Source organism: Perognathus longimembris, chromosome 21, assembly GCF_023159225.1.
Source record: "Perognathus longimembris pacificus isolate PPM17 chromosome 21, ASM2315922v1, whole genome shotgun sequence".
Taxonomy (NCBI): domain Eukaryota; kingdom Metazoa; phylum Chordata; class Mammalia; order Rodentia; family Heteromyidae; genus Perognathus; species Perognathus longimembris.
This window is the reverse complement of record NC_063181.1, coordinates 44,893,580-44,906,590: the sequence shown is the minus strand read 5'-3', so window position 1 is coordinate 44,906,590 and position 13,011 is coordinate 44,893,580. Positions and strand designations below refer to the sequence as shown.

General features: G+C 39.2%; 1 protein-coding gene and 1 long non-coding RNA gene across 4 annotated transcripts in view; both read left to right on the top strand.

Moving 5' to 3' along the window:
* Window positions 1–9,359, top strand: part of Mtmr7 (myotubularin related protein 7) — a 75,853-nt gene extending 66,494 nt beyond the window's left edge. For 2 of the 3 annotated variants that reach the window (XM_048330801.1, XM_048330799.1), the window contains 7 exons: window positions 240–365; window positions 2,708–2,757; window positions 3,403–3,603; window positions 5,372–5,512; window positions 6,742–6,868; window positions 7,397–7,715; window positions 8,521–9,359. In XM_048330801.1, the coding sequence (XP_048186758.1) occupies window positions 240–365; window positions 2,708–2,757; window positions 3,403–3,603; window positions 5,372–5,512; window positions 6,742–6,868; window positions 7,397–7,715; window positions 8,521–8,597 (1,041 nt within the window). In that variant the 3' untranslated portion in view covers window positions 8,598–9,359. Of the gene's footprint in view, window positions 1–239; window positions 366–2,707; window positions 2,758–3,402; window positions 3,604–5,371; window positions 5,513–6,741; window positions 6,869–7,396 lie in introns of all 3 variants that reach the window. The other variant, XM_048330800.1, reaches the window with a different exon arrangement.
* Window positions 9,360–10,660: 1,301 nt separating this feature from the next.
* LOC125339606 overlaps window positions 10,661–13,011 on the top strand; it is a 23,637-nt gene continuing 21,286 nt past the window's right edge. The window contains exon 1 of the long non-coding RNA XR_007208567.1: window positions 10,661–10,690. This is a non-coding gene — a long non-coding RNA (uncharacterized LOC125339606). The remainder of the gene's footprint in view (window positions 10,691–13,011) is intronic.

Here is a 13,011-nt window from a genome sequence, read left to right as displayed (position 1 = left end):
GGGAGGGAAGGAGGAGGCAGAGAGGGCGGGAGTAAATATTAGTAATGAGTTGAGAATTGATGAAAGTTTGTTGCAGGCAGATGGGGGCTCATTGTATTTTCTCATGTGTGGTTTTATAAAGTTCTTCTAAATAAGGATTTTTTAAAATGAGTAGTTTTCCATCCACACCCACCCCTGCTTCTGATGCGTTTTCCTCCTTACATTCATTCTTCGTATCTTTACTGTTGGACGTTTTTTAGGCAGTGTCAGAGGAAGGGGCCAGTGTGCTGGTGCACTGTTCCGATGGCTGGGACAGGACTGCTCAGGTGTGCTCGCTGGCGAGCCTGCTTCTGGACCCTCACTACCGAACACTGCGGGGCTTCATGGTGAGCGTGGCAGGCTGGGGACGTCGGGGGGGGGGGGGGGGGGGGGATGGGCGACGGACGCTTTCAGACATTGACAAACTTTCTGCTGCAGCTTTTTCTTCCTAATCAACATTATTTTTCTCTTAGTAGATCAACAAGATTAACTGAAGGAGAAAAGGTAAAATAGCCTTAAGGTAAAAAGGAAATGTTATGGGATACTGAGTCCAACTCAAATCGGTGCTTCTCTGTGGAAGTTTGGGGGCAAACATTAAATATAGCTAGTAGTTTGGAAAACAGTGCTTGTCTTGAAATCGAGGGGCCTGAAATCAAGGCTTTGCATTTCTTACTCAGGCTTTCTACTGCTGAGCCATGTCCCCAGCCCTTCTTTGCGCTCGTTGTTTGAGATGGGATCTTACTTCTTGCTCAGCATGTGCTTGAGCTACACTCTCTACTTTAGGCTTCTCAATGTAGCTGGGATGCCAGAAGTTTGCCCTGACGCCAGGCCTCTTGCTCTGAGATGGAGTCACGTGGTGATCTTTCTGCCCGGCTGTCCCGGAACCTTGATCTTCCCAGTCTTAGCTGCCTGCGTGCGTAGCTGGATCGGCAGGCACACGCACCCAGACAATGGCCGAGTTTAGCGTGGTCGTTTGCTCAGAAGCACTTCAAGTTTAGGGTAATGTGTGAATATAAAGCAGAAAACACTTTTCAGAAAAAAAAAATATGTGACTTGGTTTTCTGCTTGCTAAACAAGTGTTCTACCATTTCAGCCATGTTTCCATCTCAAAAAAAGATAACTTAGAAATAAAATTTCTGTATTTTACATACAAATAGATCTGGAGAGAAAAACTCTAACTGCCAAGTTTCTGTTTCTTTCCTTTCCTTTCTTTCTTTTTGACGGTCTTTGCTGAAGTCCTGAGTCCATCCTCTCCTACAGCTTGAACTCTTTAGGTTTGGCACCACAATGTGACCTAGGGCTTCCCAAGGGCATGGCTGCCTGGGGTGGAGAGCTGTGACTACGGGAGGCAGTTCCATCACTGACAGCGACCCAAGGAGCTTCCATGGTTTGGTAGAAAGCCCGTCAGTGAATCCTGAATCCCTGCTAGGGGCAAAAGCGGGCTGAGGAGCTGAATTAGCAAGTGACATCAGCTGACACCTGGACAAGAGAAAAGCCATTTCCTCTTGAAGCACTTTTTTTTTTTTTTGCCAGTCCTGGGCCTTGAACTCAGGGCCTGAGCACTGTCCCTGGCTTCTTTTTGCTCAAGGCTAGTACTCTACCCCTTGAGCCACAGCGCCACTTCTGGCCTTTTTCTATATACATGGTGCTGAGGAATCGAACCCAGGACTTCATTATAAGAGACGAGCACTCTACCACTAGGCCATATTCCCAGCCCATTTCCTCTTTATAACTTTCCCTATTATTTGGGGAGGAGTGCAGGTGGAGAATAAGTATCCAAGTGTCTGACCTTCCTGCTTCAGTGTCTCCTTTGGAAAGTGAAGGCCTCCCGGTTGTACCATTCTGTCCTTCCATTGACCCATCCTCATTGTGCATTTGTCCATTGTCCAACCACAGAATTTGCAGTATGCACCACGCATGTGTGCGTGTGCGCACACGCACACGTCTTTAGAGTCAGGACCTACACCAGTGGGCTATTATAGAGCTTTGGTGGTATTAAATGGGTCTGTTGCCCATATTTAAATATTTTAAAACAACATTGTAAATTTATGGTAATTTCAAGTCAAAAGCAGAGCTAAAAACATATTATTCAAATATACAGTTTAATATACTTATAGGAATATATAGAATATAGAAATATATTTGATTTAATATGTTCCTAAATGCCATGCATGGCCTTAGACACTAATGCACAGTACAAGTTAATAGAAAACATCCCCATTTGTTTCTCACAGAAAGGCTGGGATTTTACTTTTATCTAGAGAGGCAGCATCACATAGTGGCGATGAGATAGGGCTTGCAACAGAGACTTAGGTTATCAAATGGAATCCATTGCTTTGTGGCATTATGGTCTCAGGCAAATATTCCGTCTTCTGCTTCAGTCTCCCTTTCCCTAAAATGGCAGGGATAAGAACACCAGTCCCACAATTAAATATATGAAGCAAGATGAATAGTGCCCTATACTTGAGCAGCACTTGGTGGGTGGGGCTATTTGGTTTCACACGTGTTCTCATTTATTTTCCCATTTATGACCTTCAACTTTGCCCTTCCCTTGTCCTTTAGTGGATAATTGATTCTCAATCATTTGCAGCTTATCTAAGGATACTGACTTCTATTCTCGTCCTGCTTTTGGCAGCATAGTTTCACCCATTTGCTTCCCTCTGTGACAGTTACATTCTTTCTTGTGTAGGTTCTGATTGAAAAGGACTGGACCTCCTTTGGACATAAGTTTAATCACAGGTAAAAATCTAAGAATCTGTCGTTTTGAATGTGACACTCTTGTCTCAGACTCCAAGTGTTAGACGGGGAGGCCCTGCAACCCTAACCACTGGAGGCTGAGATCTAAAGATCATGGTTCAAAGCCAGCCTAGGCAGGAAAGTCTATGAGACTCTTCAATTAAGCACCAAAAAGTCAAACGCGGAGCTGTGGTTCAAGTGGCAGGGTGCTATCACCTTGAGCAATAAAAGTTCAGGATCATGCCTAGGCCCTGAGTTCAAGCCCCAGGAGCAGCACGGGGGGCGAGTAAAGTCCCTAGTTGGGACTACCCACATTATTCTTTCCAATTTGAGAGTTCTACTATGTACTCGGCCATCAGCATTTCTGAGGTAGAAGACAGCAGACAGAAAAAAACAAACATGGAAATGGCTGAAAAGTGACATAACTGAACTTAAAACCCTTCTTTTCATGTCAAGTTCCTTTGAACTTTATCCTTAGCATTAATACTCGTTTGTACCCACCCCTTCACTACGAAGAGGAAATGGAATTTAAAAGAGTTTTTGTAAGATTTATGTAGGAAGTAGGGTAGAAATGGTTATTTTTGCATTTACAGTTTTCAAGTTTTTAAAAATATTTGGCTAGGAAATCTCCAATACTTTCTTTTGCAGATATGGCAATCTGGATGGCGACCCAAAAGAAATCTCCCCAGTGATGGACCAGTTCATCGAGTGCGTGTGGCAGCTGATGGAGCGATGCCCCTGTGCCTTTGAGTTCAATGAGAGGTTTTTGATTCACATTCAGCATCACATTTATTCCTGCCAATTTGGAAATTTCCTTTGTAATAGCCAAAAGGAGCGACAAGAACTCAAGTAAGTATTCTGGTGTTTAATTTTTATCTACAGTTTTGGGTTTTTTTGGCCAGTCCTGGGCCTTGGACTCAGGGCCTGAGCACCGTCCCTGGCTTCTTCCCGCTCAAGGCTAGCACTCTGCCACCTGAGCCACAGCGCCCCTTCTGGCCATTTTCCATCTGTGTGGTGCTGGGGAATCGAACCCAGAGCTTCATGTGTAGGAGGCAAGCACTCTTGCCACTAGGCCATATTCCCAGCCCCTATCTAAAGTTTTTGACAAGGATTTCAGATTGCTTTTCATAATGTTGAAGGGTCTTTCCTTTAGTCACATATTTATTCCAGAAGACGCTGTTTTCTTGTTCCTGATAATGATTTCATAAGTGGCTTAAATGAGATCAACACATCAGAGATATGTACAGGTTCATTTTTTTCCCCACAGTTTCTGCCAGATTGAGACTCTTTAATACACTGTCATTTGTTGGAAACTTTCTGTATTTAAAGAAAGTTTGCATTTAAAATGAAAAAAGATGGGTGGCTATTTTTGTGTGACAAAATTGCAAATATAACTAGAAAAGCAAATTTGAAACTCAGGCCATTGGAATATTTTTGTTATTTGGTTTTGAGGGTCTCAAATCCACAATCTCTGCCTCAAGAGCTGGGGCTTACAGCTGTGTACTGAACTCAAATCATTAATAGTTTAAACTACGTGCTATTACTCAAGGATAAAAGTAGAGACAATGCAGACTGAAATTTCAAATAAATTATAGTCAAAAACATAACAATGTGATTTAGGATGTACAAACAGAATGGGTTTTTTCATAGAATGACTTTACAGATTATACACCATCAGATTTAATTTGAAAACTATCAGTTGAAATAAAATAGGCTTCAGTACTTTAGTACCATTGGTATAAGAACAAAGTATGACTGATAAATAAGGATGACTTAAAAGAAGCAAAGCCCATTCTTTAATCTCACCATATTTTCTGTATTTCATGATTTGTTGAAATAACCAGCTAATGCTCACGTTGAATTGAATTCTAGTTCAATTTTCTACTTAGTAGCTATTGGGTTTGGGACAAATTTTTTTTAACAACAATTTATTTTGCTTTTTTTTTTAAAGGCAGGCTGGCTTGCTTTATTTATTTATTTATTTATTTATTTACTTACTTATTTATTTAGGCCAGTCCTGGGGCTTGGACTCCGGGCCTGAGCACTGTCCCTGGCTTCTTTTTGCTCAAGGCTAGCACTCTGCCACTTGAGCCACAGCGCCACTTCTGGCCATTTTCTGTATATGTGGTGCTTGGGGAATTGAACCCAGGGCTTCATGTATGGGAGGCAAGCACTCTACCTCTAGGCCATATCCCTAGCCCTGGGACAATTCTTAATCTCTCCATCCCTTACTTAGTATTCTGTTCCCCAAAATGGATATATCACATAAGAATTCAGTGAGGATTAAAATGAGAGGACGCACATGAAGCACTTGGAACAGTATATGGAAATAAGTGTTTAGTAACTATTTGGGGAAAGAACCCAAACTACAGAGAAAGCTTGTTGTTTTTTTAAACAAATACTCAAAAGAACTTGTCAACTTGAGTAGAGATAGTGAGGAGTTAAGTCAGGCTTATTTACAGCATTTTTCTACTATACCAAAAAGCCATCAACAAAGACTGAATTTCCAAGCTACAGGAGATTTGATGTTCAGTCAACTAGGATTAGTTTATTTCCAGTTCTAACACTATACATGTATTCAGATTGATAATTAGCAGGCTTATTTTCTTCATAACAGAATTCAAGAAAGAACATATTCCTTATGGTCTCACCTCTGGAAGAACCGAGCGGACTATCTGAATCCTCTGTTTCGAACTGCTCACGATCAGACTCAGGAAAGTCTTCGCCTCCCTACAGCTCCCTGCAACTTCACGTACAAGTATGTAATCACTTCCTCTTAGGGAAACAGGTTGCACATCGTGGAATGGGGAGACCACAGAGGCCCTCCTGTAGGCCCTAGTAGGTATATTCTAGATGTGAACTATATGATTAGTCACATGGAAAAATGAGTCGGAGATCATCAAGACAACATACAGAAAAACAAAATGACAATCCTCCCTACTTTATAGGCTCACAGTGGCACTATGTAGCATTTTATTACTCAAGATGGTTTTCTTCTTAATAATTTTGGTATTGTTATTTTCCTAGACTTTTATAGTAGATTAATCTATGATACAAAAAAGCTTTCATAGCTCATCAAAGTTTTTAGAGGAAGTGAGACACACTACAATTGCAGCTAGCTTACTTATAATAGTAACACATTTTATTGAGGATGAGGCACAGGTTCTAGGCACTAGGTATTTCTAAGTGCCTGCTACTGAAGTACTTTGCCTTTTTAAATAAGAGTAAGTAGGTCTAAGAATATACCTATGATGCCATTTATTTTTATTTGCATTCAGTATGCATATGCTGTATAGGAAAAAGAGGGGAAGAATTATTCACAACGGTCTGTTTTCGGTATTGTAAGAAAATAAAAGCCAAATACTGAGGGATAAAAGGGTACTATAAGGAGCTGAAGTTATATATATATATATATACATGTATATACATGTATATATATATATACACATATTTTTTTCAGTTTAAAACTAAGCTATTTTCTAAAACTGCACAAAGACAAAATGGTAACATGTGCTACTTCAATCTATTATAGAATAAATAGATGCCTTTTTTTTTCTTTAATTAGTGAAAGTCCTGGGGCTTGAATTGAGGGAGTGGGCACTGTCCCTGAGCTTTTCTGCTCAAGGCTAGCATCCTACTACTTGAGCCAAGGCTGTCCTTCTGGCTTCTTGGTGGTTAGAGATGAGTGTCTCACAGATATTACTGTCTGGGCTGGCTCACACCATAAGCCCCAGGCCTTGGCCTCCCTGAGCAGCTGGAATTAGAGGTATTAGAGCCACCAGTGCTGGCTTTGTGTCCCTTCTAATTCAGTTACTATCTGTACAGATAGTCTTCTAGACTTTATTCTTCCCTAAAAGTAATTACAGACCTCCCCAAAAGCACATATCTACTTGACATTACTATCTTAAGAAGTACGTTTTTCAAGCCTGTAATCGCATTGGGCTGTTCTTGAGAAGGTAGTTATGATATGTCTGCATTCCTCCCTAGGTTCTGGAGTGGAATGTATAACCGCTTTGAAAAGGGGATGCAGCCCCGACAGTCTGTCACAGACTACCTCATGGCAGTAAAGGAGGAGTCCCAGCAGCTGGAGGAAGAACTGGAGGCTCTAGAAGAAGTAAGACCCTTTTGTAATTGTTCATCTATTTCTCCAAGCTTATTTCTTAAAACAGTGCTCTATGAAAGCTTCTTGAGACCTGACACATAAAATGCTTAACAACTATTTCTTCCTTTTAGCCAATGGGTAGCCTAAACAGTCTCAGCCAGGTGAACACCAGATAACCAAAGCCCAAACCTAGGCCATTTCAGACATTTGGCTTGGTTTGTGGTTCATGTCACAGTTTGCTGTACTACTTGGCTAATGGTCAGTGTTACTATTATTGGAGACTACTAGAATTCTTTATAGAGAAAGCATGAATGGGTGAAAAAGTAAAATTAACTTTCGCATGTAGTAAAGACCCACTTCTCCACTTTTAATAATTATATAATATGCTATTGATATGTGTTGACGGTTGGTTGACTAATCCATAAAATCTAGGTTTGAACCCACATCTGCTGTTCCTGTGTCCTTAACATTATACCCAGATAAGATCATGAATACTAAAGAAATGCTAATTTTTGCCTAAAATTGTTACTTCTCTTTTAGAGACTGGAAAAGATTCAAAAAGTCCAGTTGAGTGGCACTAAAGTGAAGAGTAAGCCAAGCGAGCTCAGCAAACACGCAGGGTTTTCTACCTCAGATAACAGCTTGGCCAACACACCCCAGGACTACAGTGGGAACATGAAGTCATTTCCATCCAGGAGCCCTTCACAGGGGGATGAAGATTCGGCTCTCATCCTAACTCAAGACAACCTGAAAAGCTCAGATCCCGATCTGTCTGTGAACAGTGACCAAGAGTCTGGGGTGGAGGATTTGAGCTGTCGGTCTCCAAGTGGTGGCGAGCGTGCACCAAGTGAAGACAGCGGTAAGGACCGGGACTCTGACGAAGCTGTGTTTCTCACTGCCTGAAGTTTCTTTGGGGAGTTCCAAAGTGAAGGACATATAGAAACACTACCAAAAATAAGGGAACCGTGCAATTTAAACTAAAAATAACGCAAGAAATGGTTGTGTCATCAAGAATTAGAGTGCACCTTTGAAATTGGAGAAAAAAATTCCAACACGTAATTTTTTTAGATGCTGAGCAACAGAAGTATCCATTTGTTTATCAAATCTATGGGAAATTATTGTTTTGATGCTCTTTCTAGGCTGTGAAAATTGTAATCACTACAGAGCTATTACATTTATCCTCACTTAAGGTATCAATAGAAATCTTCCTTGCCAGGGCATGCATCTACTCAGCAAACCTCGGTCCCTCCCCTCACGCTCTGTGGGTGAGCATCTTCCCCTTTGTTTCACTTCCACGTGCAATTTGTGTTTTCTGAAATATTTGACCTTACCTTTCCTTTTGACCTTTTTACCACTATGTCTAAAGATTAGGTATATTGTTGAGAATATACACTTTTTGGTTACTATATGTATTCCTAACAAGCTTTGAATGTCTTAAAGCTTATCCTTCAGGTACAATAATCACTTCTAACTTTTCCTTAGAATTGTTATTGTTTTGTTGCCTCTCTCTGGAATATGTTTCTCCTCATTAAAAAAAAAATTTATAATTCAGTTTTTCTCTAAAATGAGTTTAATATTATAAAGTAGAAGCAACACGCATTTTCTGAGTCTTCTATCTGAATTCAGATCATATTAACGTTCTTAACCTTTTACTGCTGTTACAGAGGCTACATCACAAAGACCCTATCAGCCAACTGCCAGCCCGACCCCAAAGCATAACACTGTACAGTCAGTGGGGTAAACATCGCCAAGGGGAAATCTCAGTTAGGAAACAGAGAATCTGGTGGTCTTGAGGAGTTAGCAATGTAAGTTATGGTATCTGTCATTTTAGAAATTATGTTACTGGTTAGTGTTTTGATTAACATTAACTCATGACTGCTGATTGCTAAAGGTCAGTTCTGAAAGTTTTTGCTTTGTTAAAATGCACATTTTAACAGAATCATTTGCTGTCTTATACTTTTTAAAAACAGAACTTTGTTAAGTGACTTAAATTTTTCATGTAAAAAAAGGTGGAGAAACATTGCTGTTTGAAGAGAACAACTGTATTCATGCTTTATGGTTTTGAAATGATACATTGTAAAATATAAAGGAATTAAACATAATTTGTATAATTTATATCAGTATTTTAAATATGTGAAAAACTATAGAAGAATGTATTAAACTTTGCTGAAATAGGACCAAGGTAAAAAAGGGCAAGAAAGTCACAATGCTGAACTATTTAGTATGAAAGATTGGAGTGTAGTGATATGTATGAATGAAACAATATAGTATAATTGCAATTGTGTTGTTCATCCTATTTAAGAATAATACATGAAAAATCTGTAATATAGAAGCACTGTATACAAATCAAAGCAAATGTAATTCTTTTAAAATATAAAATTTCAGCATTTTCTGTTGAAAGTTCCCAAATTAATTATAAGGAATGTGTTTTGTTTTCTATTTTCTGTGTTATATAGTGTATGTAAGAGGGACTACATGGCTAATAAATACTTAGGAAATAGTAGAAATGGCTCTTACGTTTTGTAACCTGACTCATGTCACGCCACAGCTTGTAGCTATTCACTCAGAAACTTTGTTGCTCAATAATCAGAGTGTGACTTTTTCTCTCAGTGGGTAATATAAGTCTACAAAAAAATTAATTCCTTAAAAATGGGCCAGGGGATGGGCTGGGAATATGGCCTAGTGGCAAGAGTGCCTGCCTCATATGCATGAAGCCCTGGGTTCGATTCCCCAGCACCACATATATAGAAAATGGCCAGAAGTGGCGCTGTGGCTCAAGTGGCAGAGTGCTGGCCTTGAGCAAAAAGAAGTCAGGGGCAGTGCTCAGACCCTGAGTCCAAGCCCAGGACTGGCAAAAAAAAAATGGGCCAGGGGCAGTAAAGGAAATGCAAATAAAAACAACCCTGAGATACCACCTCACTCCAGTTAGAATGGCCTATACTCTGAACTCAGGAAACAACAAATGCTGGAGGGGTTGCAGGGAAAGAGGAACCCTTCTCCATTGTTGGTGGGAGTGCAAATTAGTACAACCACTTTGGAGAACAGTATGGAGGTTTCTCAAAAAGCTCAACATAGACCTACCCTATGACCCAGCCATACCACTCCTAGGCATCTATCCTGAACAACAGGTCCCAAGATATCAAAAAGACATCTGCACTTGCATGTTTATCGCGGCACAATTCACAATAGCCAAAATATGGAAACAACCCAGAGGCCCCTCCACAGATGAATGGATCCAAATAATATGGTACCTATACACAATGGAATACTACATAGCGATTAGGAATGGTGAAATATTGGTATTCACAGGGAAATGGTCAGAACTTGAACAAATAATGTTGAGCAAGACAAGCCTAGAACACAGAAAACAAAGGGGCATGATCTCCTTGATATATGACTGTTAAGGTGGGGGGAGGGGGAGACAGTAGAGACCAGGTCTGCGAAACCAAAAACCTCTGGTCAAATGGTATTTCCCACAGGTTTGGGTCAGCGACCCTACATTATGTAACTAAAACCAAACAACTACTCATCATATAAAGGTCAAAAATAGACCTCTCAGTGGATCACAACAGCTCAAACGCTATGTATGTACGTTCATATAAGACAAGGATAAGCAAACTCTATTGCTGACATTACATTTAAAGCCCTAGGTGAATTTCCTTTGGCATAGGCCACGTGGCTACTGCATATGTTTTTGATACACTGTGTATTGTATATATGTCTACCTGACCTAGGGAAGGGAAAGAAAAACAGGGTGTAAGATATTACAAGAAATGCACACACTACCCTACTATGTAACTGTACCCCTTTTGCACAACACCTTGTCAAAAAAATGTGTTTAATTAATAAATTATAAAAAAAAAATGGGAGGCCACTGGCTGCATTGCTTGTCATCCGTTCTAGCTATACAGGATGCACACGCAGGATCACAGTCCAGGTGGGCCGTGAAGAAGTATAGGACCCCATCCCCAAAGTAGCTGAAGCTAAACTGTGTGCCTACCAAGTTCAAGGCCTGGAGTTCCACATTCAGTACTTAAAACAACTGCCACACACACACATATACATATGTGGATGTATGTATATGTGTATGTACATATAACTATACACACATATCTATGTATATATACATAAATCTAAATATACAGACCACATAGAACTATTACATTATTTAGAAAAATGTATTTGATACTTAAAATTTAATTTTTATTGTGACACCAAGCCACATAATTTTGTTCATTGTATCTACTTTCTAGAATTTAACATTGAAATATGCATAAAAGGTGACATTTATTGGGCCTGTTTGTGCTTTCACACAACTTTGGAAGAGTTTTGCCAATCTAACAAGACTAAAGTTTACAACACTACATCTTTATTTTAGGTCAAAATTCAAGAAGTGTTCTGATAGCTAGAGAATATGAAAGTAACATAACTGACTCAAGGCACATTACTAACTAGTAATATCTACAGCTCAAATTATTTTGTGATAAGGTAAATTGCATGTAAAGTCGGTAAGAAGGTCATAATTGAGTAAATCCAATTAAACAAAACAATTGTTACATCATAAAGCAAGGAAAGGAAAGGAGGGGAAGCCCTGAAATAAATTTTTATTCTTTCAGAACGTATGATTAATTCTACATATCTCCACTATTATTATTTTTTTTTTTTTTGCTAGTCCTGGGGCTTGGACTCAGGGCCTGAGCACTGTCCCTGGCTTCTTTTTGCTCAAGGCTAGCACTCTACCACTTGAGCCACAACACCACTTCTGGCTTTTTCTGTTTATGTGGTGCTGAGGAATCGAACCCAGGGCTTCCACTCTACCACTAGGCCATATTCCCAGCCCTGCACTAACTTTTGAGTATCTATAAATTATGATCAAACCTACCTTCAACCAACCTATATTCCAGTATTAAGTCTTTAGTATTAGTTTATTCCTGGAAATTTCTTCCAAGTTTGATTTAGAACTTGCTTCTATTTTTAGGAATTAGCCTTTAAGTCTTTTACCATGGCAAATCTCTACCCTAGATATCTTAAGCTTTCCTCCACGCTCCCCATTTCCATTCTATCTTCTATTACATATTAAAGTAAAAGCATGCATGTCTATAGACAACTATTACAAAGAAAAGCCATGAAATAATGGCCATGATTTAATTTCTACTGGAGCTACAGTAATTAAACTGACTTTGTAAGTGACATACAGGATCTATTTTTAATCTGTTACATGCAGGTAATTGTGACCTGACTCCTCCAGTTAACCCGCACAAGTCCAGAAGCACAGTGTGGCTTTTAAGTGGTAGAGTGCCAGGATTGAACAAAAAAGCTCAGGGAGTCCACAAGGCTGAATTCAAGGCCCAGTATCAATACGCACAATTTTTTTTTAAAGTTATTTCCTATGCCCAATACGTCTTCATTTTTTGAGTCCATGTGAATACCTGTTTTCTACAAACAGATGAACTAGTACTAAGTCTTTTCAATCCTAAGGAGGTAATTTCGATTTTTCCAAAATGATTGCCATCAACACAGACAGGAAGTGCAGAGCATGAAGAGGAGGAGGTCTGCACTGTATGCTAGGACTAGAGTGGGCAAGCAAAGTGGGTTTACTTAGAAAAATGCAGGAGGGTGTTATGACTTAGATACTACTTTACCAAGTTCACATTTTTTCCCCCAAGACTTCTCTATGAACTTTTGGGTTAGACATACCCAAACATGTATTTATTCTGTTCTATGACATGGCATAAAAACAAATGCTGACTACAAACTGAAAATTAATTTAGAAACTAGTATTGTCTAACAAATATTTATTGCTCTATAGCTTACATATTAGTATACATATATAGCTATATATAGTATATACACCATATGTAGTCTACTATATGTAGTATACATACTATATGTTATATATACTATATACTATATGCTACATATATAGGATATATACTATATAGCTAACATGACTATATAGGTAATAGACGTTAAAAAAAATCATGAATATTTTAGAGTTTAGAGTGTTTAGAATGTTTATTAACAAAAAATTGTTTTTAACATAGGAATTTAGAAAGCATATCCTTACCTAATCAGAACCCATCAGATACATACCCCTTAAAATAATTAGCATGAGCAGTTGGTGCTGGACTGGTTTAAGTGGAAGACGGGATTTT